The 16,824-nt window shown below is 40.1% G+C and overlaps 2 protein-coding genes across 3 annotated transcripts; one reads left to right on the forward strand and one right to left on the reverse strand.

Moving 5' to 3' along the window:
- The first annotated feature begins 4,996 nt into the window (after window positions 1–4,996).
- Window positions 4,997–7,088, forward strand: LOC109168859 (polyadenylate-binding protein 2-like). The gene is made up of 6 exons (XM_019317722.1): window positions 4,997–5,108; window positions 5,227–5,329; window positions 5,479–5,549; window positions 6,271–6,462; window positions 6,592–6,719; window positions 6,833–7,088. The coding sequence occupies exons 1-6, from the start codon at window positions 5,049–5,051 to the stop codon at window positions 6,879–6,881; spliced, it is 603 nt and encodes a 200-aa protein (XP_019173267.1). The 5' UTR covers window positions 4,997–5,048; the 3' UTR covers window positions 6,882–7,088.
- An 843-nt stretch (window positions 7,089–7,931) lies between these two features.
- On the reverse strand, window positions 7,932–9,553 carry LOC109168817 (protein EXORDIUM-like 2). Of its 2 annotated transcripts, none has more exons than XM_019317720.1 (2): window positions 8,732–9,553; window positions 7,932–8,421 (listed from the first exon to the last, which is right to left on the reverse strand). In XM_019317720.1, exons 1-2 carry the CDS (start codon window positions 9,407–9,409, stop codon window positions 8,182–8,184), a joined length of 918 nt encoding a protein of 305 aa, XP_019173265.1. In that variant the 5' UTR covers window positions 9,410–9,553; the 3' UTR covers window positions 7,932–8,181. The 2 variants fall into 2 exon arrangements, with proteins under 2 accessions (XP_019173265.1, XP_019173264.1); XM_019317719.1 differs by having other exon boundaries at window positions 7,932–8,412; window positions 8,723–9,553.
- Between the last annotated feature and the right edge of the window lie 7,271 nt (window positions 9,554–16,824).

Below are 16,824 nucleotides of genomic sequence, written 5' to 3' on the forward strand. Positions count from 1 at the left end.
TATTGTGTCATTCATAATCTTCTCGTATTAGAAAAATATCATCTAAATTCTCTAACGTTTTGATGGGGATATCATGAAAGCTTGGGAACTAGAGGTTGAGTTTGGGAAAGAAAGGAGGTAGTTGTACCGAATTCTACTTCCTTTAGGCATCAAGATGCCTAAAAGAAGTGGGGGACTTGTGATGGGGATATGGGACCCTAGGGGTCCATTTTATTGGGAAAGTATTGACCCAAGTGGGGGTGGTGAAAGAAGGAGGTTGGACCAAGTCTTGTTGGGCTAGGAAGACAAGCACGCATGGTGGGCCGGGGTGAAGAACATGGACCGAAGGCAGGAGGAAGTAGGTGCGGGAGGTAGGTACTTATATGAGGGGGGGTAGGTACGGCGTGAGGGGGGGAGGTAGGTACAATATGAGGGGAGGTAGGTACGGCGTGAGGGGGAGGTAGGTACAACATGAGGGGGGAGGTAGGTACGATATGAGGGGGGGTAGGTACGGCGTGAGGGGGGGAGGTAGGTACGGCGTGAGGGGGGAGGTAGGTACGGCATGAGGGGGGTATGTACGGCGTGAGGGGGTAGGTAGGTACGGCTAAGGGGGGGAGGTAGGTGCGGCGTGCATGGTGGAGGATGCGGGAGTCGCGGGGATAGTGGCGACGTGACATGCATGGCGACAAACAAGCGGAGTGGGGGAGGAGCAACGTGGGACACGCGGACGCCAGAGGAGGAGGGGGCTCGCTATAAATAGGGGCCCTAGATCTTTGGCTAAGGGGCAATTCAGACACGATAAGCACTACAGTCTAGTGGTTTTGGTCTTGTACTCTCAATCCAGTCACCTGGGTTCGATTCCTACAACTAGCATAGTTCGCTATAGCCCATCCTGTAGGCCTTGTTCTTTGTAATTGGGCTGCCATTCTGGGTCTGTACCTCGGGCTTTTGTACGCATTGTTCTGGGACTAGCGCCCTACCCCCCCCCGTCCTATGTTCCTATACCCGGTTTATGGTGGACCCGGTCCCAATAAAACCATCATTGGCACCGTCTGTGGGGATCGCTACGATTAGCCCGTGTTTGTAGTCTCTACCATCCTAGCAAGGTTCCGAGGTACGCCCAAATGGTTGATTCGCAAGAGGAGCTACCCTATAAGGTAACACACTTAGCACATCGAGACGCTACTCTGGTGAGTACACTTGAACACTTAGTTAGGTAAAGGTTGTGTTTATTTTCCCGAACTATGTGCCCCTATGTGCTCCTATGTGCTCTGCGTGCTTGGCCCACGGCCACCTCAACTATATGCTCATATGTGATCTGCATGTTTGGCCCGCGGCCACCTCAACTATATGCTCATATGTGCTCTGCATGCTTGGCCCGCGGCTACCTCAACTATGTGCTCCTATGTGCTCTGCATGCTTGGCCCACGGCCACCTCAACTATGTGCTCCTATGTGCTCTTACGTGCTATGCATGCTGGCTCTACGGCCATGGCGGATGGGGCATGTGGGTTATCGCAACCCACATGCGCGGACTTGCCCCGGCAAGCCGCATGGTTTTGGCGGATGGGGCATGTGGGTTATCGCAACCCACATGCGCGGACTTGCCCCCGGTAAGCTGCATGGTTTTTGGCGGATGGGGCGTGTGGGTTATCGCAACCCACATGCGCGGACTTGCCCCCGGCAAGCCGCATGGTTTTGGCGGATGGGGCATGTGGGTTATCGCAACCCACATGCGCGGACTTGCCCCCGGTAAGCCACATGGTTTTGGCGGATGAGGCGTGTGGGTTATCGCAACCTACATGCGCGGACTTGCCCTCGGCAAGCCGCATGGTTTTTGGCGGATGGGGCGTGTGGGTTATCGCAACCTACATGCGCGGACTTGCCCTCGGCAAGCCGCATGGTTTTTAGCGGATGGGGCATGTGGGTTATCGCAACCCACATGCGTGGACTTGCCCCCGGCAAGCCGCATGGCATTGGCGGAGGGGGCGTGTGGGTTATCGCAACCCACACTACCCCATCCTACAATCTTCAGTTACCTTCATCCTTAAAAAAAAAAAAAAAAAGGTTGCATGCAGGTGTAGGATGGAGAAGGAGCAAAGACATCCATCGAATATTTAAAAGAAGCATGCAGGTGCATCATGGAGAAATTGACAAAGCATACTAAATAAATGCAACAAAAGAGATGTACAGTGCAAGAAGCACCCAAGAAGTGACAATAGAGGAGTCACCTTGACCTCTCGACACTAGGTGATGAAGCGAAGGCCAGGGCAACATGCGGTGTGTGGCAGAGGTACGGAGTAATGGCGTGACGCACAACAATGGTGATAATGGAAGGTGGCGGCGAGAGGTTGAGAAAGGGAAAGAAAGGAGGTGGTGATACCGAATTCCACTTCTTTTAGGCATCAAGATACCTAAAAGAAGTGGGGGACTTGTGATGGGGATATCATGAAAGCTTGGGAACTAGAGGTTGAGTTTGGGAAAGAAAGGAGGTAGTTGTACCGAATTCTACTTCCTTTAGGCACCAATGATGGTTTTATTGGGACTGGGTCCACCATAAACCGGGTAACCGGGTATAGGAACATAGGACGGGGTGTAGGGTGCTAGGCCCAGAACAATGCGTACAAAAGCCCGAGGTACAGGCCCAGAATGGCAGCCCAATTACAAAGAACAAGGCATACAGGATGGGGTATAGCGAACTATGCTACTGGTAGGAATCGAACCCAAGTGACTGGATTGAGAGTACAAGACCAAAACCACTAGACTGTAGTGCTTATCGTGTCTGAGTTACCCCTTAGCCAAAGATCTAGGGCCCCTATTTATAGCAAGCCCCCCTCCTCCTCTGGCGTCCGCGTGTCCCACGTTGCTCCTCCCCTACTCCGCTTGTTTGTCGCCATGCATGTCACGTCGCCACTATCCCCGCGACTCCCGCATCCTCCACCATGCACGCCGCACCTACCTCCCCCCCTCAGCCGTACCTACCTACCCCCTCACGCCGTACCTACCCCCCTCATGCCGTACCTACCTCCCCCCTCACGCCGTACCTACCTCCCCCCCTCATATCGTACCTACCTCCCCCCCTCACGCCGTACCTACCCCCCCTCATATAAATACCTACCTCCCGCACCTACTTCCTCCTGCCTTCCGGTCCATGTTCTTCACCCCGGCCCACCATGCGTGCTTGTCTTCCTAGCCCAACAAGACTTGGTCCAACCTCCTTCTTTCACCACCCCCACTTGGGTCAATACTTTCCCAATAAAATGGACCCCTAGGGTCCCATATCCCCATCACGTTTAAATTGAATGCAAATTGAATTGCATCGCTACGTTTTGAGTCTCATCATGTATCTCTTTCCATGAGTATAATTATTGAAGCGCTGTATTGTGTCATTCATAATTTTCTCGTATTAATTATTAGAAAAATATCTTATAAATACTCTAACGTGTAAATTGAATACGGACTAAATTGTCTCACCACGTTTTGAGCCCCAGTCATGTATCACTTTCTATCAGTATAATAATCGGAGCACTAGATTATGTCATTCATAATATTCTCGTGCTAGAAAAATATCATATAAATACGGACTGAATTGTCTCATCATATTTTGAGCCCCACGCATGTATCACTTTCCGTGAGTATAATAACTGGAGTACTAGATTGTGCCCTTCATAGGGTGTGTTTGGTTCGCACATAGGAATCGGAATCGGTATGGGTATCAAATACTTAGTAATGGTAATGAGTTTTGGTGAAAATATTTAACATGTTTGGTAGTAGGGTGGAATGGGAATGGTTACTAATAGTAGTGCTTGGGAATGAATAAGGGAATGAAAACCTTATTGTATTTGGGTATGAGTTTTTCAATTGATGGGATATTCGAAACCCATAGTAGTGTTCTAAAAACCTATCAACCAAACAACAACAATCACTTTCATACTCATCCCTATGGGCAAAACCCACCAACCAAACACACCCTATAATATTATCATGTTAGAAAAAATATTCTCAAAATACTCTAACGTTAAATTGAATACGGATTGAATTGTCTCATCACGTTTTAAACCCCACTCTATGTATCACTTTTTCATGAGTATAATAACTGGAGCACCAGGTTGTGTCTTTCATAATATTCTCGTTAGACAAATATCCTCTCAATACTATAACGTTTAAATTGAATACGGAATGAATTGTCTCATTTTGAGCACCACTCATGTATCACTTTCCATGAGTATAATAACCAGAGCACTAAATTGTGTCCTTCATAATATTCTCGTGTTAGAAAAATATCCTTCAATTACCCTATCGGTTAAATTGAATATGGATTGAATTTTTCATCACGTTTTGAGCCCCACTCATGTATCACTTTCCATGAGTATAATAACTATACTGGAGCACCAGATTGTGTTCTTCATGAATTATTGTGTTAGAAAAATATCCCTCTAAATTCTTTAAAGTTTAAATTAAATATGAACTAAATTGTCTCATCAAGTTTTGAGTCTCACTTTCCATATGTATAATTATTAGAGCACCATATTGTATCCTTCATAATCTTTTCATGTTTGTTAAATATTTTTTAAATACTATAACATTTAAATTTAATATAGACTGAATTTTCTCGTCACGTTTTAAGCCTCATTCATATATCACTTTTAACATGCAAATAATCCAACGCTTAAAAATGTATAACAATCTAGGTGGCAAAAAAGTTGACATCAAGGTATAAAATCATTCTCGTTCATTAAAAACGCATAACCAATCTAAGTAGTAAAGAGTTGACATCAAAGATTTAAATGTGCCTTTTATAGTTTGTATCTGCTCAGAACACCTCGTGTACATAGAAGAGCTAATGTCCAAGTAAAAATTGTCACTAATTTAATATGTTGAAAAATGCGAGGGGTAAGTGTAATTTATGGGAGATGGGGTTATTTCCAAATTCTCGAAACGTTTGGGATCCATTGCAATTAAATACTTTTAGTAAAATTTCCGGCGGGGTATATTTTATTGCAGATACATGTATAAAGGGAAGACAAGTTATATCGGGGGGCGGAGCGAGCCACCGAGAGGGAGGTCGCGATGGATGGCGGCGACGACGACGTGGAAATGGCCGCAGCGGCGGAGGCCGGAGCTGCCGTGGTTCATCTCTCATTCTCTCTTCCTTCCCTATGTTGTTTGCGTTTGCCTAATTTCCGATTCATTCTGTTTTCACTGTTTCGGTAACCCTAAGCGAGTACGTATACATTTATGCATTTAGGAATTGGATGAGATGAAAAAGAGGTTGAAGGAAATGGAAGACGAGGCGGCGGCGCTCCGCGAAATGCAGGCCAAAGTTGAGAAGGAAATGGGTGCTGTTTCAGGTGTCACTCTCCGACTCTCGTGTTTCTTCGGCTTTGACGCTTCATTTTCGTTCATTTTAACAGAATGGAAGTGTTTTTAAGGAATTTGAGCTTAAATGATTGTGTAAACTGATCGCTTTGATATTTGGCTTTCTTTTACTCCCAACCAGACCCTTCTTCTGCTGCTGCGAGCCAATCGAATAGGGAAGAAGTCGATTCTCGTTCCGTCTTTGTTGGCAATGTGAGAATTCTCTTTTGTCCAATTTGTTGTTATATTCACTTAATTATCAAACCATTTAATGTATATAACATTTACCTACCAAAGAAGCAGAATCTCATTTTGTCAACTCATTCAGTGAAGTATTTAGCTTTCTATGAATTTGAAATGCACATTTGCACATATGGCTATGCTTCTCCTTCTCCGTTTACTGCTTGTGTGAATAGATAGTGTGCTGATGTTAGTTCATAAGATAGTTTATATAGAAATTTAAGAAGCTGTATTAATGGTAAAAAGACTAAAAACTAGTAGCTCATTGTGTGCATTGCATCTCTTGAGTGTGCTGATATAAGGCTCCTAAGTCTATATAAAGATTTGAAAGATTGCATCAATGGTAAAAGCTGGTAGTTCTTTAGTGCATTGCTTCTAAGTCACTAGCATTTGTGAGTTTTCTCTCCACTGAGGCTGCTCAGGTATTTTCTGTGATTTGATGGAAAGAATGTGTTTACTCAATTTTTGTTTTTTAATATGTTCCACTATCATAATGGGAGTCTTGGTTTGTTTTCTGAAGAAAGTTTCAAGATATGAAACTTTTGAAACTTTGTAGTTGGTCTCGGCCTTTTACATAGCTTGTGGAGTTGTGGTGATACTACTTGATTTATCTATGATCCAATCCAAATCAAGAGTCAAAATTCTTACAGTGCAGTCTACTTGGACAATAAATTTGTGACAAAGTGTTTTGCAGGTGGATTATTCATGCACCCCTGAGGAAGTGCAGCAGCACTTCCAGGCATGCGGTACTGTAAATAGAGTTACTATCCGTACTAATAAGTTTGGGCAACCAAAGGGATATGCCTACGTTGAATTTCTTGAACAAGAAGCTGTTCAAGAGGCCCTTCTTCTGAATGAGTCTGAGCTTCATGGCCGCCAACTAAAGGTGATCCGGAGCACTGATCTAATTTTTCTATCATTTTCTCACATGGATACACTTCTAAAAGGTGCCTTGTTATGTTGTCTCCATCTCTCGTAGTCCTTAATCTTTTCAAAATTGTAATATTGATGATAGGTATCGGCAAAACGAACTAATATTCCTGGCATGAAGCATTTCCGTCCACGACGTCCCAATCCTTATATGGGCTTTCGGGGCAGGACACCATACCCAGCTCCTTTCTTCTATACTCCTTATGGATATGGGTATGATTTACTGCTATGCTGAATGACATTCACTACTCTAACAAGCTCCCTTTAGTAGTTTAGTTATTAACATCAAAATTGGTAAAAACTGTTTATTGCTGCCTACATTGCAGGAAGGTTCCTAGGTTCAGGGCACCAATGCGTTACAGTCCTTACTTCTGAGGCTTTGGTTTTACCATATAAATTTCATGCAACAAATGGATAGATCAGAGTCTTGAAAGCTCTAATATCTGTCCGTGTATGTCTACTTGTCACTTGGGGTATCTTGATTTATGTTTATCCTGAGATTGATCTTACATTTGGCTTGGTTAATATCATGATTTAGTTTTCTGTCATAAAATTGTTTGGTTGAACTGCATCCTTGAGTTAACTATCATTTATTTTCTATGATCAATTCCTCCCCTAAACCAAACTCAGAAAATCATACTAATATACGGAGTAGTTATTATGGGAAAGTTTATTGATTGGCATTGGTGCCTCTTGCACCTGGCATAAACCACAAAGCTTTTTTACATTCACTTTTAGTTGTACTTGGTGCAATTGGCATAAATGTGGATTAGCACCTTAGAATTTTGATATTATTATAAATATTATTCAAGAAAAAAAAAAGAAAAAGAAAAGATGAAGTTACAAACTGTTTTTTATTGGGAAAAGGGTCAAATAAACTTTTAAGCTTTACCTGAAAAGTTAATTAGGTTCCTAAACATTTAAAAAGTGCAATTATATCATTTCACATGTTAAATTGAGGCAATGAAGTCCAAGAATCGATAAATGATCTGCTATTACAGCCCATTTAAGTTCCGACATCATATCCAGCAAAAATCTGACGACAGTCAAACCGTCGCCAATCGTCATCTACCAGAGAAGGTGCCGACCAGTCGTCATCTACCAGAGAAGGTGACCAGTTGGTTGCCTTCTCGACCAGTCGTCATCTACCAGAGAAGGTGACCAGTTGGTTGCCTTCTCCGGCAGAAGGCGACCAAATGGCTGCCTTCACAGGCACAAAAGTTCAAAATGGTTATAGTTGTCTTGATGCTTTCAGGATATGCTTTTTGGGTCTTGTTTGAGTTCCCTGAGAGAGTGAGAGTGACAACTATATAATGTTGTTTTCAAAAGCCATTTTACATTACTGTTGATGTTCCCCACAATTTTTTTGTTGGTCTTTTTTTTTTTTTTTTGAAGACTTGAAAACAGAAACTTGGAACCCATATCTGTATCCGGCAAAACAAAATTTATTATTTATTATTTTACTAAAAGATTATATCCTTTTAGCATTGCATTTTTGATGTTCATTGCAGAACAGGATTTTCACAGCTATACTAAACGACAACCGAACCAAACCAACCAAACCCCTGGCAAAAGAGCCACGTGCGCGTCCTTCTATTTACACGGATGGAGACGCCAACACAGGATCGTACTCCTACCCCGCCCGGCCCCACCTACTCTCTTCTTGTTGTCCACGTCAGACCAGTGTCGCGCATGCTGACTTCGCAGGGTCCCACATGGCCGGGAGCAAGAACTTGCGCCCGTTTGCGCCGTGCGCATTGTAGCTCGCCGACGAGGTCTTATCCACCAAGACTTTACCCGCGTTTCCCGGGTACGACCCGGACCCGAACATCCCCGTGCAGGCGCTGACGGCCTCTAACGGCGCCGTCGCCGGCCCCTGGAAGTACCCGTCCTTAAACGGGTTGGTCACGGTCCCAGGGCCGGATTTTAGGCTGTGCAAGCTGGGCTACCGCACAGGGCCCCCAATTTTAGAGGGGCCCCAAATTTTATAGGTCCAATATTTAATTTTTACCTAGCTAGTTTCGAAATAAAAATTAAGAGTTTTCAATTAAACTTAAAAGGTTCTATGAAGAGATGGTAAAAATGTATATTTATTGTATTTTAACTTGGAGGTCAAAGGTTCGAAACTTGCATGTATTGATTTTAAAAATTGTGATTTTGGTAGGGCCACATTTATTTACCAGAACAGGGCCACCAAAATTTAAAATACGGCCCTGCACGGTCCCGGCCAAGACGGTGGCGAGGTTGATGATCATTCCGTCAACTCCAACGTCTCCGTTAGGCGCCACCAGAGGCGGCGTCTGGGGGCCGTAAATGGGCTGATGAAACGGCCACGCGCATTTCCCGGGGCACTGAGTCTCCGAGTTCCCCACCCACGCGTACGCAACTCGGTTCTCCCCCGCCGCCGTCGACGCGTGAGTTCCACACCTACTCCGGCAAAACCCGTCCACAGAAACATCCTTATCCGTCATCACAACGCTAACAGACGCGGCGTCATGCCCACCCTTTCCCGCCAACTCCTCAATCTGCTCATCCTTGAGCGATTTCCCCAGCGAACATTTCTCATCCATTATTTGCTTTCCGACAACAAGACTGGCTAACCCGCCGCCTTTATACTTCTCGGTGGTCTTCCACCAAGACCCAACAGACGGCGCCGGAGCATCTTTTTCCGATTTAAACGACTGGAGAAAATCAACGATGATAGACCGTTGGGTCGCCGTGAACTCCCCGTACCAGACGAGATTAACGGTGACCTCGCCCTTTAAAAGGGTGCCGTTGTGGTACTCGAGGACAGGCCCCTGTTCCTTAACCAGAGTCGCCAAGGATGGCTCCGGAACGCCGGCGAGAAATAAGAAGACCAAAGCCACGGCGGAGGCTATGGCACAATTGTTAATGGCAGCCATGATCGATAAGACAGAGCTTTTAGATGGAAGGAAGATTGAAGTTTGGAATTGTTTGAGAGGGGAGAAATGGGAGGGATTATATATAGAGAGGCGAGAGCAATGCCACCTTCAAAGCTTTCCCAGGACGACAGAGACCGTAGACCTGATTTAATGGTCAAGAGTTCGTAAATAATTTCAGTGAAGAGAAAAAAAAAAGAAAATTATTTATTTATATTTCTAAAATATTATAGACACACAAACTCACTATATGTGTTTTGCCATTAATATTACTCTTTTTGTCCCATTTTGTGTGTCTAGTTCCGGTTAACGAGACTTGATTGAAATTATAAATTTTTTTTATAATATTAAGTTTAGTACCAGTATACAAAAATTATATATTTATAAATTACACTAAAAAAATACTATTAAGCACAAAAAATCAAATTTAAATATAAGTAAAAAATATTAAAGGAAATAAGCATAAAATAAATAGTCGATTTGATCCATGAATAGTAAGTAGGACAAATAGAATATTAGTGATTCACTTGTATTATATTCATGAATTACTTGTGAATTAATTAACATTACCTTGCTAAAATTAAAATTTATTGTCCCATGGAGCTAGTTCAATTGATTCGACTGATTACCCAAAGCCTTGTTTAAGTCGTAATAGTGTGAGAGTTCATCAGAGGTGATGACGGATGAAGACCTATTGTGCATAGAGTTTACAGGCAAGGGTGAGAGAGGTAATGACTAACAAGTAATATGTAACTTGCAAAAAGGCCTTGCTCCAACTCTAGTGCGCTGCGGCCGAAAGCAACACGCAGCGGTTTCTGGACAGTTGGAGATTTAATTTAATTCATCCGTTACAGAATTTTAATCTCTGTATTTGTTTTTGAATTAAATTTGCACTAAAGGCCAGCTGTTTCAGATGTTACAAGGCTGGTGTTAATGGCCTAGTTAAATGCTATTTGATGTCCTACATCCCTATATAAGAAGGAGGGTAGCAGCAGTGTTTCGACACTAATTTGAGAACAACACACACAACACGATGTTACAAGGCTGGTGTTAATGGCCTAGTTAAATGCTATTTGATATCCTACATCCCTATATAAGAAAGAGGGTAGCAACAGTGTTTCGACACTGATTTGAGAACAACACACACAACACAGAAACTTCGTTTTCCCAGCTCCAAAAATCTCTGCTCCTACTCCATTCTTGAAGCTGTGTTCTGTTCGTGCTCTAGTTCGCCGGGTTCGTTCGTTTGGGTGCTCAAACGTCGAACCGTTGTACGTTTTATCCTGGGAAACCTAGGCCACAACGCTCCTAGCACTTTTGGGAGGTGACAAATAAGGTTTTAAGGAAAGACAGACACTTTGCCTAACTCGTACAATTCTTTCTCTCTTCTCCTTCTTTCTTGTTTTGGATTATGCTCTAAGCAAAAATCCATTCTTTCTTGTTGATTTGGAATTATAATCTAATTATAATTTCTTTTTGGTTGATATATATTGGTATATCTTTTTCGTAGATATACATGTATATATAACCGTTGGGTCCGTTTTATATATATTTGTGTGTATATATATATTTCGGATATATATCTAATAATATTTTATATATATTTCGTGTGTATATATATAAATATTATTTTACGGATATTAAATCGATTGTGGTTCATTATTCTCCAACACGACCTTCACCGACCCGTCATGATCGTCCTACTAACCATCTCACTTACCGAGCTTTGCTAAAGGCCGCATACGCGGGTGCTCCAACGATCGCTGTGTCCCGACCTAATCAGGTCGGGACCAACCTACCAACCTAGTTGTTCTGGCATAATGCAATAACTTAGGAATATCAGTGCACGTGGCCAAGCCCACTTGGGCCCCGGCCTAAGCCTGTGCATGGGTTTCACGTGCCGTATATGCCGCGAGACTAGAACTTGTCCCCTCATCTTCCCTTAAATGCCGCATTTATTGCTATGATGGGAGACTTTTGATTATTTCTACACACTAACTGTTAGCTCGGGAACATTTGTCTCAGTGTCATTATTCCAAGCTCTACAACTTAAACCAACAAGCAGACTAGGTAAATAGACCGTAACCGAAACCAACCTTAAAATTGTATCTAGTAGTATACATACACTTGTATTTACTACATCATATATATTTGTTAATCAAATGTAAACAGAAGCTGTGGGGGCTTAGTATTAGACATAATGAGGTGAAATTATAAGAGGGATGTAGATCACTCTTATTCTTAAAAACCGATTTAATGTTGTTTGACCCTTGATTAAGGATTCATCTATTTCTTTTGGACTCCGATCAAAATTAAAGACAAGTAACGGGTACAACAACATTGTAATGTGCGATATTATATCTATCACAGAGAAAAATGGATCTGAGCATGACGTGGGAACTCAGCATTGCTTGCATTAATGTGGACGTATGAGAGTCCTTGCATGGGCAGCGGTATTAATTAATACTAACATTTATGGATTTAATTAATTGAATTAATTAAATTGGGAGGTTTCAGATGGATGGAGAGTAAATATATATACTATTTATCAATGAATGAAGAGTGAAGAAGACTAGACTGCACGGATAATATAATAATAATTGTTATAAATAAGCAGCAGAGTACACTTGGGATAGGGCAATTCCATACGCTAATGTACAGCTTTCTTGATTCATGACTCCACCCGAATAGTGGTTCGGAATAATTGGAATAAGGTTCAAATTGGTCATTGAACGTAGCCTAAAAATGTAATTAGGTTACTGAATGCAAAAAAAAGTGTAATTAAGCCACTGAACATTTTAAATTTATGCAATTTCACCTGATAGCAGGTTACCATCAATTTTAGCAGGTCACCTGCTTACGTGGTAGTTGAGTTGGCATTTTTAAATAATTTTTAATAAATTTTAATAATAAATTAAAAAAAAAATTGAAAAAAATTAAATACAAAAAATAATAAAACGACGGGGTAGCCGCGGGGGATTTTTTTATATAATTTTAAAAAAATTATTAAAAATTATTTAAAAAATTATTAAAAATGTCAACTCAGCTGCCACGTAAGCATGTAATATGCTAAAATTGATGATAACCTGCTATCTGGTGAAATTGCATACATTTGGAGTGTTCAGTGGCCTAATTGTACGTTTTTGGAGTGTTCAGTGGTCTGATTGCACTTTTTTTCGTTCAGTGGCCTAATTGCATTTTCAGGTTACGTTCAGTGGCCAAGTTGAACCTTATTTCGGAATTATGTGTTTGATTCGATTGAGATAAATATGGATAAGAGTAACAATTTTAGTGAAGAATTTTTCGTGATTTTTACAATATCAACAAAGAGAGAGAAAATGGTAAGGAGTGAAAAAAAAAAAGTGTTTACGGGCCCAGATGACGCGTGCACGCTGGGCGGAGCGCAATGGCCTTCACAGCAATCGTTATGTCATCGTGTTCACCATTCATGGTGAACACGGTCCCAACGGTAACGGTGCACTGTTGTCTTTTTTTTTTTTTTTGTTTTTTTTTTTTGTTTTTTGTTTTTTTTTTGTTTTTATTTTATTTTTAACCGCGCGACTTTTCTTCTTCATTTTCACATTTCGCGGTTTCACTTCCTCTTCGCTCAAGTTTCTTCAACATTTATAAATTATGAATGTGCAGGCATGAATTTATGAATGTGCAGTTATGAAATTATGAAATTTCTGTTATGAGATTATGAATTTTCTGGTATGCGATTATGAATTTTCTTATGAAATTATGAATTTTCTATTATGAGATTATGAATTTACAGAAAATTCATAATTACATAACTCTAAATTCATAATCGCATAACAGAAAATTTATAATTTAATAAATATTTTTCTTTTTGCGATTATGAATTTTCTGTTATGAGATTATGAATTTACAGTACATTCATAATCTCATAACAAAAAATTAATAATTTGAACAAACGCGCGCCGTTAACAGCACATTAACTAATTTTTTTTTCTGTAAAAACGATACCGTTTAATCCCGTGTTCACCATTCATGGTGAACACGTTTCGAGGGCATAATTTGCGCCTTCACGGAAATTGGGCATTTCTTTCTCATAGTTGTCCAATTAATGGGTTTCACAAAGAACCTTTTTTTGAAGGAAAAAAATACCTCAAAAAATCATCATTCCAATTTGATTAAAAATCAATCTCAAGTTTTTTTTTTTTTTTTTTCCCTGAAAAAACACTTCTAAAATACACAAATGTGGTTGCCCTAGCCCCTAGAGCGCTTTTGTTAGACGTGTTGGGCGGAGGTTGATAATGAGCCAAATTCAACAATTGGTGGCTAAAGAATTGTGTTGATGGAGGCTGGTGAAAGGTCAAGTTTAACACCATGTCTCTCGAAAATGTAGTGGCGGTGTATAAGAAAATAAAGTTGCGCATTTAGCATGAACTATAACTTTTGACATGGTGGTAAGCGTAAACGGGTTCGAGTCCCAATAGTTAAGGTTGGTAGGTGCTAGGACAGAGAATTGTTGATCAGTGATGAAGGTTGGTAGCTAGGGGGATGCATTTGTGCATAGAAGGTACGGGTATGGGTGAGAACTTGAGAACTGATCGGAACGATTCTTGAACAAGGGCTCTCAGGATTTAAATGTCTAATGTATTAAAAAACATACGGAGTATATATATATATATATATATATATATATATATATATATATAAATTATTTAAGCTTCTCCTCCATGTCACTCCATAGTCCAAAGGCCCTTTGTTATTTTTTGTCTATTTCTTTTGGAGTATTATTGTGGAGGATATTGGGAGCAGTAGAGGACTGGTATGAAAGTTGACAAAATTGACATCAGCTGCCATGTCTTTAGCTTTAGGTATAGGTTATGGTCCACTCGTTTCGGAAATCAAGGCCGGTAAGGTGGCCTTCTTGATTCTCTGCATTAAAATGCGTTTTTTAAGATGAATATAAAAAAAACTTAATAGTATTTAATTAGTTAATTCCAGCAATGGTCCTCCGACGATATTGATTTTCCAAAATTAGTCCTTGACTTTTAATTTGGACACTTTAGGTCCCTTAACTTTCAATTTCTTTCTAATTGAGGTCCTTTCGTCAGAATACGGTTAATTAAATTTTAAATGAAGGGGTAAACTCATCATTTCACCTGCATATGTATTATTCTTAGTATTTCTCCATTGTATACGCGATATATATGAAGATAATCTTAGTCGAAACCCTAAAATGTTCCTCGTCGTTCCCCATTTGCTGACTACTCGTGTGTGCGTTCCTCTATTATTGAGATGTTTACAAGGTATAACAGCGAAATACGAAGGGAGAAATACGAAGAATAATACATAGGCATGTGAAAGGACGAGTTTACCCCTTCATTTAAAGTCTAATGAACCGTATTCTAACGAAAGGACCTCAATTGGAAAGAAATTGAAAGTCAAGGAATCTAAAGTGTCCAAATTAAAAGTCGGGGACTAATTTTGAAAAATCATTATAGTCGGAGGACCATTGCTGGAATTAACTCCTTTAAAAATATACAATTTAATGCAGTAAAATATTAGTTTAGAGGTAGCTAGGTAGAGCATATTTTAGGTATATAAAAGTTACAAGTTTAATTTTTGTTAATATTTTTAGTGTGAGTTATCTTATAATGTAATCAGACATGACCAAATGTCTCACTTTGAGCATAATCTCCACACTTCTTCTCCAAATACTGCTTACTGAATCAATGAACTAAGCAGCAGGGAAATATATAAATTTCTTGATGTATAGATGCGGAAGGATTAAATATGAATAATACATTAATACCTTTCATTTTTTACTTAATTTTTTCATTCTCGATCCATGTAATTGATTAAAAAAAAAAGGTAGACCACATATTTTAAAGAAATCAATATCGAGTACACTTTTTTTAACGTGTGATATGATTGTCTTGGATATGATAAAAATAAGTATTATATAATTCGGTATAATTCAAATAACATGCATGTTTATATATGATACAAAAGAATTAATGCTAATCCACATTATACAAATTGTCCAAATTAATTTTATTCCTTTCCTTTTATATTAATTGTGATGCCAAGAAATTTTATCGTATTTGACAAAGTTTCCCTATTCCTATGCATGCATGTAATCTGTTCATCATGGGGCCCATGGTTCCTTCGTTGTTTGGTCTCTCTTTTCCACTTTCTAGGACGAAACCAAGTACATCTGCAAATCGCTTTGAAATCAATGAAACATCACGTGTATATATGGAGAAATAGTTAAACGTCGGCAAATCCTAAGCCGCCGTACGTAGTCACCGGGCGGCCCACCGGTTTTACCCTCCGTTCTCCGCTCAAATCTTTGTAGGGGCCCTTGTTTAAGATTCCACCACCAACCACCATACCAAAGGTACATAGGGGTACTGGGTACGGGATAACCTCAGTCAAGATAGCAAGAGATTCATATTTGTAATCACAAGATCACGAGTTTGAATCTTTGTCTCTTTAGTTTGAGCCGGTCAGTTATAGATAACCTAGAATGATTTACTTTCTTATGGTCCTTTGTCGGCTAGAGTCACAAGACGAGATTTACTTGCACTCGAAACGGTTGTGGGGTTTCCCTTGTCGTAAAAATAAAGTCCATAGAGTTATGTCTCAAATGAATAGTTGAGTAGATGAAATATGATTTTAATTTCATACAAGAAATAAATAAATATTGATTATTTTTAACATTTTTTTGGTCGAGCACGTCACACATGGTTTTTCTAGTGCGATTTACCTCCTATGTGTGATCGATCACGAGTTTGAATCCTTGCGTCTTGGTTTGAGCCGGTCAGCTATAGGTAACCTAGGTTGATTCACTTCTTTGTGATCCTTTGTCGGTTAGGGTCACAAGGTGAGATTTACTCACACACGAAAGTTGAAACGGTTGTGGGGTTTTCCCTCATTATAAAAAAAAAAAAAAAAAAAAAAGTCCATATATAGAGTTATATATGTTTCAAATGAATAGTCGAGTAGATGAAATATGATTTTCATACAAGAAAATTATAAATTTTGATTATTTTAAACATTTTTTTGATCGAGCACATCACGCATAATTTTTTTTTTTAGTGCAATTTACCTCTTATGTGTGGTTTACGGGCTTTACACATGAGGTTTAATTTACCCAATACATATACTCGGAAATTGACCACGGGTTTCCAAAGTTGTTACCAAATCTAATTTAAACAAAACAAAACATTTTTTTAGACACTATTATTGTTGATTTCATATCTTAACTTCTTCTCCCACTTCATATCTTAACTTGCATGATTGGTTGGAAGGGAAAGGAGAAAAAAAAAGGATCAAATATTATCCACCGTATGATTAGGGATGTGCAGAAAAAGGGATGGATAGAAAACTGCTAATTGATAATCTAAAATTTTAATTTTCAGATCGGTTTCAGTTATGTAGTT

This window comes from Ipomoea nil, unplaced genomic scaffold, assembly GCF_001879475.1.
Source record: "Ipomoea nil cultivar Tokyo-kokei standard unplaced genomic scaffold, Asagao_1.1 scaffold0317, whole genome shotgun sequence".
Taxonomy (NCBI): Eukaryota; Viridiplantae; Streptophyta; class Magnoliopsida; order Solanales; family Convolvulaceae; genus Ipomoea; species Ipomoea nil.

Excerpts from the sequence above, each read along its gene's own strand:
- LOC109168817 (XM_019317720.1), bottom strand. The coding sequence starts at position 9,409 with ATGGCTGCCATTAACAATTGTGCCATAGCCTCCGCCGTGGCTTTGGTC. Across the intron at positions 8,422-8,731 it reads ACCTCGCCACCGTCTTGGCC|GGGACCGTGACCAACCCGTT; the intron begins GGGACCGTGCAG and ends AAATCCGGCCCT.
- LOC109168859 (XM_019317722.1), top strand. The coding sequence starts at position 5,049 with ATGGATGGCGGCGACGACGACGTGGAAATGGCCGCAGCGGCGGAGGCC. Across the intron at positions 5,109-5,226 it reads CGGAGGCCGGAGCTGCCGTG|GAATTGGATGAGATGAAAAA; the intron begins GTTCATCTCTCA and ends TTATGCATTTAG. Across the intron at positions 5,330-5,478 it reads GGAAATGGGTGCTGTTTCAG|ACCCTTCTTCTGCTGCTGCG; the intron begins GTGTCACTCTCC and ends ACTCCCAACCAG.